A 13,422-nucleotide genomic window follows, 5' to 3' on the forward strand; every position below is an offset into this window, starting at 1 on the left:
TTTCTAATCTAATCATCCCTCTGATTTTAAGAGAATAGGACCGGATTTTATTTTGTTTCAATCAAATCAAGCAATGTATGTGGAAGTACGGATGGACGCACGCGCGGGAAACATGGCCATGTATGTGAAGTACGGATGGACGGGGAGCATGTCCATTCGCCACACCCACGAGACTTGGGCACCTCGTTTTCACGAAGTCACGCGGCGGTGTCCGTCCAACGCTGAAATGAATGCCAAACACGAGCATACGGGCTAAAAAAACATGCGTGTCGTCTCCCTGCGCCGCGGCAGCAAGGGCCCCCCGCCATGCCGTGCCAGCTTCGCGCTCACGCGCGTCCACCACAGTTCTACGCCCTCTGCATCCCGTCAGTTTGACAGTTACCGTTGCCTGAGCAGAGAACTTACCGAGCGACCAGCCATCATCCATAAATACACTTGCTCTGACAAAAGCACTGACCCTTCTCCCACCGTCGCAAGAGTCAAGAACACTCTCCCTCCATAGCCTTCGAAACCAACAAGGCGCACGCCGGAGTCTCCTCATGGCCGACGAGAAAGAAGCCGACTCGCTGCAGCCGCCGTCCAAGCAGCCCCGCCTCTCCTCCGCCGACTCGAACGCCGGTACGTGCAGCCACACCAGGAAAGCTGTAAGAGCAAGCGGCTTGTGTTCACCTGAAGATGTTGAGTTGTTCCATGCGTTGTTGTTGTTGTCTTGTAGGGGCGGTGACGATGGCGGTCTCGTCGCCGCTGGGTCTTGGCCTCGGCCTGGGGCTCGGTGGCGATAGCCGTGGCGAGCAGCAGGCCTTCGAAGCACGGGCGGCGGCGAAGTCGGCGCTGACGTTCATGCAGCAGCAGGAGCTGGAGCACCAGGTGCTCATCTACCGCTACTTCGCGGCGGGGGCGCCCGTGCCGGTGCACCTCGTGCTGCCCATCTGGAAGAGCGTCGCCGCCTCCTCCTTCGGCCCGCACCGCTTCCCCTCCCGTACGTTTCCTATGCCACCTCGACATCCTGTAGTGTCGGTGGATTGTTGGATGAGCCGTTGGTCGTCTTTTGAATGGCAGTGATTGGGCTGGGGAGCCTGTGCTTCGACTACCGGAGCAGCATGGAGCCGGAGCCCGGGCGGTGCCGCCGCACGGACGGCAAGAAGTGGCGGTGCTCCCGCGACGTGGTGCAGGGGCACAAGTACTGCGAGCGGCACGTCCACCGGGGCCGCGGCCGTTCAAGAAAGCCTGTGGAAGGAGCCCCCTCAGCCCGGGCGCACAGCGACAGCACCGCCACCGCCCCGCCCTGCGCCATCGGCTTCTCCCCCGCCGGCATCCTCCACGCCACCCACAGCGCCGCCGCGCGCGCCACCTGAGGCCGAGGGCGGCCTCGTCCCGTCCCCGCCGCGTCCGTCCGTCCGTCATGGCGCGTTGGCGTGGGGCAAGATCGTGCAGAAACGAAATCCGCAGGGATTTTGTCGCGTCGTGTAGCTTTTTCTTGGGCGGCTTTTCAAACTATAAACCTGCTGAGTTCGATGGCACGCGTCCCTGCTGGTTGCTGTGCGTGCGCCTGTGACATATGGTAGGAGTAGTATGTGTGAAAGGCAGGCGATTATTTTTCCTTTTCTCGTCGGGTTGGGTTGTGGGGGTCATGCCGCGGTGGCGGGGTGGCCGGGGGGAGTGGTTTCTTCTGGGGCTCCGCTCGGGGACAGTCCGCAGGGCTGTAGCTTTGCATGCACTGACCTGTGTCAGAAGACGGTGGCTCGGGCAGAGTGAGGCATTGGATGCTGCACGCTGGCCTTGGCGTCGCGCAGTGGCCCCGCGGCCCGACGCAGAGTGCCGCGCCGCACGGTCTTTGCTCCCTTTGCCGCATGGGAACGGCCATTGGTGAATCCCTGATTTGTACTGGCCTTCGGATGACGGGATAAGAACCGGGACATCCAGCATTTGGCACGGCAGGATCTCATGTTCTTTTCGCATTCAAGGCATCTCCAACGGGTTACCTGCATTACCGTTAATAACCAGCCCTGCTTGGTGCAAATTTGGCCCGTTTAGTTTCTCTTTTCACTGTTGGGCTCGTATCGCATGCTTCTTAAAGCACCTCTCAGCCAGGCCCAGTGGGAACGGTCGAATCGACTGTTTTCTCCTAGTCAGGCTCGCGGCGTACAGAGGAGAGGAACACCGCACCGAGCTAATGCGAGGACGGGGTGGCGCGAGCTCGAGCGTGTGCGTCGAAAAAGCGGCACGAGGAATTGGGTCACCTCCCGCCGAATCGAACACTTAGCCCCCGACGGCTTTGCCCTCCTGCTGATTCCTTGCCACCATCTCCCCCACACGCTCTTTGTCCCAGGCGATTTCATGGACGACCAACAGGTAAGCACATCTTCTCCGATCGGCACTGGACGGCGACGACACTTCGTCATCCTCCTCTTCTCCGACGACTTCCGCGTCGACTCCCTACTCCTTGATGGTTGTAAGTTCTATCAACCCCCCCTCCCTACTTGTTGTAGCTTTGATCTGCGAGCATGTGATCGGGGTAGATCTATGAGATTGGTAGCATTGCAGAGTGTTGATCTCGTGATGGATTGCTAGGGCGGTAGGGTTTGGTAATCCGATTTCATGGTGTTCTTTAGTTCGGCTCCAATGATACTATCGTAGATCTGTCACCATGTAAATCTGAACATGTGCATTATGGCATGATAATAGTATGGCCGATATGTAGTTGCGGCAGCCGCGTATGTAATGCTTCGAACTCATTGGTAGCACTCTTGTATGCATGTGGTATGAACTGTGCTATGAACTTGCCAGTGTTCAATGTGTAGCTGTGGTGGTCGAGTTAATTGTGTAATGTTGTGTCACTAGTACTGATCCTAACCATTGTAGAACATGAGCATCCAAGAGTTCAGCCAGGCCATTATTCTGTTCGGCCAGTGTATGCCGTCCTATGTCGAGGACTCCTAATCCAAGAGATACTTCAGGATTCAGAGGTGTTCGAGGTGCCTATTCAGCCCTCATTTGTGATGGCCATGCCTAATGCTACAACTACTGCCGCACATAAGACAACCATGAAGGCTGGGAAGGAGAAGGTCTTTGGCAGGGGGAACACAATGAAGTGGTTGCCTTTTCTGTCCACCTTCATGCTTAACAAGATGTGCGAGATCATGTCCAATGGGGGAAGGACTGACAATGTCTTGAAGGAGGTGCACATGAACAATGTTGCAAAGCGGATCTTCGACTTCTATGTCCAAGAGGTGACCTCGACCCAGGTCTACAACCACCTCAGGAACTAGCCAGATGGATCCGAGTACCAAACTGAGAGACCTTAGTGATGCATCAGGACACCTTCACAATTTTGTTGGAGTCCGAGCACTACCAAGGCCACACGATGCTTAGCTCACATACCACTTTATACAGTAGTTTAGCATATTGATCGTGTCAATCACAACTAACATCGCTTCGCTTCTGTGTTAGGACCACCCCAATGACGTTGAGTACCTCAACATCCCCATCCAAAACTATACACAAATGCAACAGATCTTCTCCTATGGGATGGCTACATGCAAGCATGCCATGGGCCCTCGTCAGCCACTTGATTCACTTATGCCAGAGTGGACAGACACCCAAGAGCAGACACCATCAATGTTGATGTTCCTGATGAAGGAAATATGCCCTAGAGGCAATAATAAAGTTATTATTTATTTCCTTATATCATGATAAATGTTTATTATTCATGCTAGAATTGTATTAACCGGAAACATAATACATGTGTGAATACATAGACAAATAGAGTGTCACTAGTATGCCTCTACTTGACTAGCTCGTTGATCAAAGATGGTTATGTTTCCTAACCATAGACATGAGATGTCATTTGATTAACGGGATCACATCATTAGGAGAATGATGTGATTGACTTGACCCATTCCGTTAGCTTAGCACTTGATCGTTTAGTTTGTTGCTATTGCTTTCTTCATGACATATACATGTTCCTATGACTATGAGATTATGCAACTCCCGTTTACCGGAGGAACACTTTGTGTGCTACCAAACATCACAATGTAACTGGGTGATTATAAAGATGCTCTACAGGTGTCTCCGAAGGTACTTGTTGGGTTGGCGTATTTCGAGATTAGGATTTGTCACTCCGATTGTCGGAGAGGTATCTCTGGGCCCACTCGGTAATGCACATCACTATAAGCCTTGCAAGCATTGCAACTAATGAGTTAGTTGCGGGATGATGTATTACGGAACAAGTAAAGAGACTTGCCGGTAACAAGATTGAACTAGGTATTGAGATACCGACGATCGAATCTCGGGCAAGTAACATACCGATGACAAAGGGAACAACGTATGTTGTTATGCGGTTTGACCGATAAAGATCTTTGTAAAATATGTAGGAGCCAATATGAGCATCCAGGTTCCGCTATTGGTTATTGACCGGAGACGTGTCTCGGTCATGTCTACATAGTTCACGAACCCGTAGGGTCCGCACGCTTAAAGTTCGATGACGGTTATATTATGAGGTTATAACTGTCATTGAAACCTTAAGCGTGCGGACCCTACGGGTTCGAGAACAATGTAGACATGACCGAGACACGTCTCCGGTCAATAACCAATAGCGGAACCTGGATGCTCATATTGGCTCCCACATATTCTACGAAGATCTTTATCGGTCAGACTGCATAACAACATACGTTGTTCCCTTTGTCATCGGTATGTTACTTGCCCGAGATTCGATCGTCGGTATCTCAATACCTAGTTCAATCTCGTTACCGGTAAGTCTCTTTACTCGTTCTGTAATACATCATCCTGCAACTAACTCATTAGTTGCAATGCTTGCAAGGCTTAAGTGATGCGCATTACCGAGAGGGCCCAGAGATACCTCTCCGACAATCAGAGTGATAAATCCTAATCTCGAAATACGCCAACCCAACAAGTACCTTCGGAGACACCTGTAGAGCACCTTTATAATCACCCAGTTACGTTGTGACGTTTAGTGGCATACAAAGTGTTCCTCCGGTAAACGGGAGTTGCTTAATCTCATAGTCATAGGAACATGTATAAGTCATGAAGAAAGCAATAGCAACAAACTAAACGATCAAGTGCTATGCTAACGGAATGGGTCAAGTAAATCACATCATTCTCCTAATGATGTGATCCCGTTAATCAAATGACAACTCATGTCTATGGTTAGGAAACATAACCATCTTTGATCAACGAGCTAGTCAAGTAGAGGCATACTAGTGACACTCTTTTTGCCTATGTATTCACACATGTATTATGTTTCCGGTTAATACAATTCTAGCATGAATAATAAACATTTATCATGATATAAGGAAATAAATAATAGCTTTATTATTGCCTCTAGGGCATATTTCCTTCAGTCTCCCACTTGCACTAGAGTCAATGATCAAGTTCACATCGCCATGTGATTTAATACCAATAGTTCACATCACCATGTGATTAACACCCATAGTTCACATCGACATGTGACCAACACCCAAAGGGTTTACTAGAGTCAATAATCTAGTTCACATCGCTATGTGATTAACACCCAAAGAGTACTAAGGTGTGATCATGTTTTGCTTGTGAGAGAAGTTTAGTCAACGAGTCTGCAACATTCAGATCCGTATGTATTTTGCAAATTTCTATGTCAACAATGCTCTGGATAGAGCTACTCTAGCTAATTGCTCCCACTTTCAATATGTATCCAGATTGAGACTTAGAGTCATCTGGATCGGTGTCAAAACTTGCATTGACGTAACCCTTTAAGACGAACCTTTTGTCACCTCCATAATCGAGAAACATATCCTTATTCCACTAAGGATAATTTTGACCAATGTCCAGTGATCTACTCCTAGATCACTATTGTACTCCCTTGCCAAACTCAGCGCAGGGTATACAATAGGTCTGGTACACAACATGGCATACTTTATAGAACCTATGGCTAAGGCATAGGGAATGACTTTCATTCTCTCTCTATCTTCTGTCGTGGTCGGGTTTTGAGTCTTACTCAACTTCACACCTTGTAACACAGGCAAGAACTTCTTCTTTGATTGTTCCATTTTGAACTACTTCAAAATCTTGTCAAGGTATGTACTCATTGAAAAACTTATCAAGCATCAAGATCTATAGAGCATCTTGATCTATCTCTATAGATCTTGATGCTCAATATGTAAGCGGCTTCGCCGAGGTCTTTCTTTGAAAAACTCCTTTCAAACATTCCTTTATGCTTCGCAGAATAATTCTACATTATCTCCGATCAACAATATGTCTTTCACATATACTTATCAGAAATGTTGTAGTGCTCCCACTCACTTTCTTGTAAATACAGGCTTCACCGCAAGTCTGTATAAAACTATATGCTTTGATCAACTTACCAAAGTGTATATTCCAACTCCGAGATGCTTGCACCAGTCCATAGATGGATCGCTGGAGCTTGCATATTTTGTTAGTACCTTTAGGATTGACAAAACCTTCTGGTTGCATCATATACAACTCTTCTTTAATAAATCCATTAAGGAATGCAGTTTTGTTTATCCATTTGCCGGATTTAATAAAATGCGGCAATTGCTAACATGATTCGGACAGACTTAAGCATAGATACGAGTGAGAAACTCTCATCGTAGTCAACACCTTGAACTTGTCAAAAACCTTTTTGCGACAATTCTAGCTTTGTAGATAGTAACACTATTATCAGCGTCCATCTTCCTCTTGAAGATCCATTTAATCTCAATGGCTCGCCGATCATTGGGCAAGTCAACCAAAGTCCACACTTTGTTCTCATACATGGATCCCATCTCAGGTTTCATGGCTTCAAGCCATTTTGCGGAATCTGGGCTCACCATCGCTTCTTCATAGTTCATAGGTTCATCATGATCTAGTAGCATGACTTCCAGAACAGGATTACCATACCACACTGGTGTGGATCTCACTCTGGTTTACCTACGAGGTTCAGTAGTAACTTGATCTGAAGTTACATGATCATCATCATTAGCTTCCTCACTAATCGGTGTAGTAGTCACAGGAATAGATTTCAATGATGAACTACTTTCCAATAAGGGAGCAGGTACAGTTACCTCATCAAGTTCTACTTTCCTCCCACTCACTTCTTTCGAGAGAAACTCCTTCTCTAGAAAGGATCCATTCAAAGCAATGAATATATTGCCTTCGGATCTGTGATAGAAGGTGTACCCAACATTTTCTTTTGGGTATCCTATGAATACGCACTTCTCCGATTTGGGTTTGAGCTTATCAGGTTGAAACTTTTTCACATAAGCATTGCAACCTCAAACTTTAAGAAACGTCAGCTTAGGTTTCTTGCCAAACCATAGTTCATACGGTGTTGTCTCAACGTATTTAGATGGTGCCCTATTTAAAGTGAATGTAGCTATCTCTAATGCATAACCCCAAAACGATAGTGGTAGATCGGTAAGAGACATCATAGATCGCACCATATCTAATAAAGTACGGTTATGACGTTCGGACACACCATTACACTGTGGTGTTCCAGGTGGCGTGAGTAGTGAAACTATTTCACATTGTTTTAACTAAAGGCCAAACTCTTAACTCAAGTATTTTACCTCTGCGATCATATCGTAGAAACTTTTATTTTCTTGTTACGATGATTCTCCACTTCACTCTGAAATTCTTTGAACTTTTCAAATGTTTCAGACTTGTGTTTCATTAAGTAGATATACCCATATCTGCTCAAATCATATGTGAAGGTCAGAAAATAACGATACTTGTCGTGAGCCTTAACACACATCGGACCGCATACATCAGTATGTATTATTTCCAATAAGTCAGTTGCTCGCTCCATTGTTCCGGAGAATGGAGTCTTAGTCATCTTGCCCATGAGTCATGGTTTGCAAGCATCAAGTGATTAATAATCAAGTGATTCCAAAAGTCCATCAGCATGGAGTTTCTTCATGCGCTTTACACCAATATGACCTAAATGGCAGTGCCACAAATAAGTTGCACTATCATTATTAACTTTTCATCTTTTGGTTTCAATATTATGAATATGTGTATCACTACGATCGAGATCCAACAAACCATTTTCATTGGGTGTGTAACCATATAAGGTTTTATTCATGTAAACAGAACAACAATTTATTCTCTTACTTAAATGAATAACCGTATTACAATAAACATGATCAAATCATATCCATGCTCAACGCAAACACCAAATAACACTTATTTAGGTTCAACACTAATCCCAAAAGTATAGGGAGTGTGCGATGATGATCGTATCAATCTTGAAACCACTTTCAACACACATCATCACTTCACCCTTAACTAGTCTATGTTCATTCTACAACTCCCGTTTCGAGTTACTACTCTTAGCAACTGAACCAGTATCAAATACCGAGGGGTTGCTATGAACACTAGAAAAATACACATCAATAATCTGTATATCAAATATACCTTTGTTCACTTTGCCAGCCTTCTTATCCACCAAATACTTGGGGCAGTTCCGCTTCCAGTGACAAGTCCCTTTGTAGTAGAAGCACTTAGTCTCAGGCTTAAGACCAGACTTGGGCTTCTTCACTTGAGAAGCAACTTGGTTGCCGTTCTTCTTGAAGTTCCCCTTCTTCCCTTTGCCCTTTTCTTGAAACTAGTGGTCTTGTCTACCATCAACACTTGATATTTTTCTTGATTTCTACCTTCGTTGATTTCAGCATTACGAAGAGCTTGGGAATCGTTTCTGTTATCCCTTGCATATCATAGTTCATCATGAAGTTCTACTAACTTGGTGATGGTGACTAGAGAATTCTGTCAATCACTATTTTATCTGGAAGATTAACTCCCACTCGATTCAAGCGATTGTAGTACCCAGACAATCTGAGCACATGCTCACTGCTTGAGCTATTCTCCTCCAATTTTTAGCTATAGAACTTGTTGGAGACTTCATATCTCTCAACTCGGGTATTTGCTTGAAATATTAACTTCAACTCCTGGAACATCTCATATGGTCCATGACGTTCAAAACGTCTTTGAAGTCCCGATTCTAAGCCGTTTAAGCATGGTGCACTAAACTATCAAGTAGTCATCATATTGAGCTAGCCAAATGTTCATAACATCTGCATCTGCTCCTGCAATAGGTCCGTCACCTAGCGGTGCATTAAGGACATAATTCTTCTGTGCAACAATGAGGATAATCCTCAGATCACGGATCCAATCCGCATCATTGCTACTAACATCTTTCAAATTAATTTTCTCTAGGAACATATCAAAAATAAAACAGGGGAGTTAAACGCGAGCTATTGATCTACAACATAGATATGCTAATACTACCAGGACTAAGTTCATGATAAATTTAAGTTCAATTAATCATATTACTAAAGAACTCCCACTTAGATAGACATCCCTCTAATCCTCTAAGTGATCACGTGATCCAAATCAACTAAACCATGTCCGATCATCACGTGAGATGGAGTAGTTTCATTGGTGAACATCACTATGTTGATCATATCTACTATATGATTCACACTCGACCTTTCGGTCTCCGTGTTCCGAGGCCATATCTGTTATATGCTAGGCTCGTCAAGTTAAACCTGAGTATTCTGCGTGTGCAACTGTTTTGCACCCGTTGTATTTGAACGTAGAGCCTATCACCCCCGATCATCACGTGGTGTCTAGGCACCAAGAACTTTCGCAACGGTGCATACTCAGGGAGAACACTTTTACTATGATAATTTAGTGAGGGATCATCTTATAATGCTACCGTCAATCAAAGCAAGATAAGATGCATAAAAGATAAACATCACATGCAATCAATATAAGTGATATGATATGGTCATCATCATCTTGTGCTTGTGATCTCCATCTTCGAAGCACCGTCATGATCACCATCGTCACCGGCGCGACACCTTGATCTCCATCGTAGCATCGTTGTCGTCTCGCCCTCTTATGCTTCTACGACTATCGCTACCGCTTAGTGATAAAGTAAAGCATTACAGGGCGATTGCATTGCATACAATAAAGCGACAACCATATGGCTCCAACCAGTTGCCGATAACTCGGTTACAAAACATGATCATCTCATACAATAAAATTTAGCATCACGTCTTGACCATATCATATCACAACATGCCCTGCAGAAACAAGTTAGACGTCCTCTACTTCATTTGTTGCAAGTTTTACGTGGCTGCTACGGGCTTAAGCGAGAACCAATCTTACCTACGCATCAAAAACCACAACGATAGTTTGTCAAGTTGGTGCTGTTTTAACCTTCGCAAGGACTGGGCGTAGCCACACTTGGTTCAACTAAAGTTGGAGAAACTGACATCCGCCAGCCACCTGTGTGCAAAGCACGTCGGTAGAACCAGTCTCGCATAAGCGTACGCGTAACGTCGGTCCGGGCCGCTTCATCCAACAATACCGCCGAACCAAAGTATGACATGCTGGTAAGCAGTATGACTTATATCACCCACAACTCACTTGTGTTCTACTCGTGCAAATAACATCAACACATAAAACCTAGGCTCTGATACCACTGTTGGGGAACGTAGTAATTTCAAAAAATTCCTACGCACACACAAGATCATGGTGATGCATAGCAACGAGAGGGGAGAGTGTTGTCGACGTACCTTCGTAGACCGGAAGCGGAAGCGTTATGACAACGCGGTTGATGTAGTCGTACGTCTTCACGGCCTGACCGATCAAGCACCGAAACTACGGCACCTCTGAGTTCTATCACACGTTCAGCTCGATGATGATCCCCGGACTCCGATCCAGCAAAGTGTCGGGGAAGAGTTCCGTCAGCACGACGGCGTGGTAACGTTCTTGATGCTCTACCGTCGCAGGGCTTCGCCTAAGCCCCGCTACAATACTATCGAGGATTATGGTGGAGGGGGGCACCGCACACGACTAAGAGAACGATCACGAATATCAACTTGTGTGTCTAGAGGTGCCCCCTGCCCCCGTATATAAAGGAGCAAGGGGGAGGGGCGGCCGGCCAGGAGGAGGCGCTCCAGGGAGGAGTCCTACTCCTACCGGGAGTAGGACTCCCTCCTTTTCCTTGTCCAACTAGGAGAGGGGGAAGGAAGGGAGAGAGGAGAGGAAGGAAAGGGGGGCGCCGCCCCCCTCCTTGTCCAATTCGGACTAGAGGGGGAGGGGCCGCGTGGCCTGCCCTGGCCGCCCCTCCTATTCTCCACTTTGGGCCCACGAGGCCCATTAACCCCTGGGGGGTTCTGGTAACCCCCCGGCACTCCAATTTTATCCGAAACTTCTCTGGAACACTTCCGGTGTCCGAATATAGCCGTCCAATATATCAATCTTTATGTCTCGACCATTTCGAGACTCCTCGTCATGTCCGTGATCACATCCGGGACTTCGAACAATCTTCGGTACATCAAAACTCATAAACTCATAATATAACTGTCATCGAAACCTTAAGCATGCGGACCCTACGGGTTCGAGAACAATGTAGACATGACCGAGACACGTCTCCGGTCAATAACCAATAGCGGAACCTGGATGCTCATATTGGCTCCCACATATTCTACGAAGATCTATATCGGCCAGACCGCATAACAACATATGTTGTTCCCTTTGTCATCGGTATGTTACTTGCCCGAGATTCAATCGTGGTATCTCAATACCTAGTTCAATCTCGTTACCGGTAAGTCTCTTTACTCGTTCTGTAATACATCGTCCTGCAACTAACTCATTACTTGCAATGCTTGCAAGGCTTAAGTGATGTGCATTACCGAGAGGGCCCAGAGATACCTCTCCGACAATCAGAGTGACAAATCCTAATCTCGAAATACGCCAACCCAACAAGTACCTTCGGAGACACCTGTAGAGCACCTTTATAATCACCCAGTTACGTTGTGATGTTTAGTGGCACACAAAGTGTTCCTCCGGTAAACGGGAGTTGCATAATCTCATAATCATAGGAACATGTATAAGTCATGAAGAAAGCAATAGCAAAAAACTAAACGATCAAGTGTTATGCTAACGGAATGGGTCAAGTCAATCACATCATTCTCCTAATGATGTGATCCCGTTAATCAAATGACAACTCATGTCTATGGTTAGGAAACATAACCATCTTTGATCAACGAGCTAGTCAAGTAGAGGCATACTAGTGACACTCTGTTTGTCTATGTGTTCACACATGTATTATATTTCCGGTTAATACAATTCTAGCATGAATAATAAACATTTATCATGATATAAGGAAATAAATAATAGCTTTATTATTGCCTCTAGGGCATATTTCCTTCAAGTGGTACGGTAATCCTGTTCTGGAGGTCATGTTACTTGACCATGACGAGCCTACGAACTGGCTTGAGGCCATGAAATCTGAGATGAGATCCATGTATGAGAACAAAGTATGGACTTTGATTGACTTGCCCATTGATCGGCGAGCCATTGAGATTAAATGGATCTTCAAGAGGAAAACAGACTGAGGGAGTCCTGGATTAGGGGGTGTCCGGATAGCCGGACTATACCTTCGGCCGGACTCCTGGACTATGAAGATACAAGATTGAAGACTTCGTCCCGTGTCTGGAAGGGACTTTCCTTGGTGTGGAAGGCAAGCTTGGCAATACGGATATGTAGATCTCCTGCCATTGTAACCGACTCTGTGTAACCCTAGCCCTCTCCGGTGTCTATATAAACCAGAGGGTTTTAGTCCGTAGGGCGAACATACAATCATACCATAGGCTAGCTTCTAGGGTTTAGCCTCTCTGATCTCGTGGTAGATCTACTCTTGTACTACCCATATCATCAATATTAATCAAGAAGGACGTAGGGTTTTACCTCCATCAAGAGGGCCCGAACCTGGGTAAAACATCGTGTCCCCTGCCTCCTATTACCATCCACCTAGACGCACAGTTCGGGACCCCCTACCCGAGATCCACCGGTTTTGACACCGACATTGGTGCTTTCATTGAGAGTTCCTCTGTGTCATCACTTTTAGTCCCGATGGATTCTCCGATCATCAACGACGATGCGATCCAGAGTGAGACTTTTCTCCCCAGACAGATCTTCGTATTTGGCGGCTTTGCACCGCGGGCCAATTCACTTGGCCATCTGTAGCAGATCGAAAGCTACGCCCCTGGCCATCAGGTCAGATTTGGAAGTTTGAGCTACATGGCCGACCTCCGCGGAGACTTGATCTTCGACGGATTCGAGCCACAGCCGAGCGCGCCGCACTGTCACTGAGGGAGTCCTAGATTAGGGGGTGCTCGGGTAGCCGGACTATACCTTCAGCCGGACTCCTGGACTATGAAGATACAAGATTGAAGACTTCGTCCCGTGTCTGGATGGGACTTTCCTTGGCGTGGAAGGCAAGCTTGGCGATGCGATATTCAAGATCTCCTACCATTGTAACTGACTCTGTGTAACCCTAACCCTATCCGGTGTCTATATAAACCGGAGGGTTGTAGTCCGTAGGCAATCGACTCCATACACAACAATCATACCATAGGC

The 13,422-nt window shown here is 46.3% G+C and overlaps 1 protein-coding gene across 1 annotated transcript; it reads left to right on the plus strand.

Moving 5' to 3' along the window:
- Nucleotides 1–434: 434 nt before the first annotated feature.
- Nucleotides 435–2,020, plus strand: LOC123130792 (growth-regulating factor 10). Its single transcript, XM_044550602.1, has 3 exons — nt 435–618; nt 716–979; nt 1,060–2,020. Exons 1-3 carry the CDS (start codon nt 540–542, stop codon nt 1,353–1,355), a joined length of 639 nt encoding a protein of 212 aa, XP_044406537.1. The 5' UTR covers nt 435–539; the 3' UTR covers nt 1,356–2,020.
- Nucleotides 2,021–13,422: the final 11,402 nt, after the last annotated feature.

Source organism: Triticum aestivum, chromosome 6A, assembly GCF_018294505.1.
Source record: "Triticum aestivum cultivar Chinese Spring chromosome 6A, IWGSC CS RefSeq v2.1, whole genome shotgun sequence".
NCBI lineage: Eukaryota > Viridiplantae > Streptophyta > Magnoliopsida > Poales > Poaceae > Triticum > Triticum aestivum.

Bases quoted from the DNA above. Each gene is read 5' to 3' on its own strand.
- LOC123130792 (XM_044550602.1), top strand. From the start codon at position 540: ATGGCCGACGAGAAAGAAGCCGACTCGCTGCAGCCGCCGTCCAAGCAG. The intron at 619-715 runs GTACGTGCAGCC...GTTGTCTTGTAG, and splicing joins CTCCGCCGACTCGAACGCCG to GGGCGGTGACGATGGCGGTC. The intron at 980-1,059 runs GTACGTTTCCTA...TTTGAATGGCAG, and splicing joins CCCGCACCGCTTCCCCTCCC to TGATTGGGCTGGGGAGCCTG.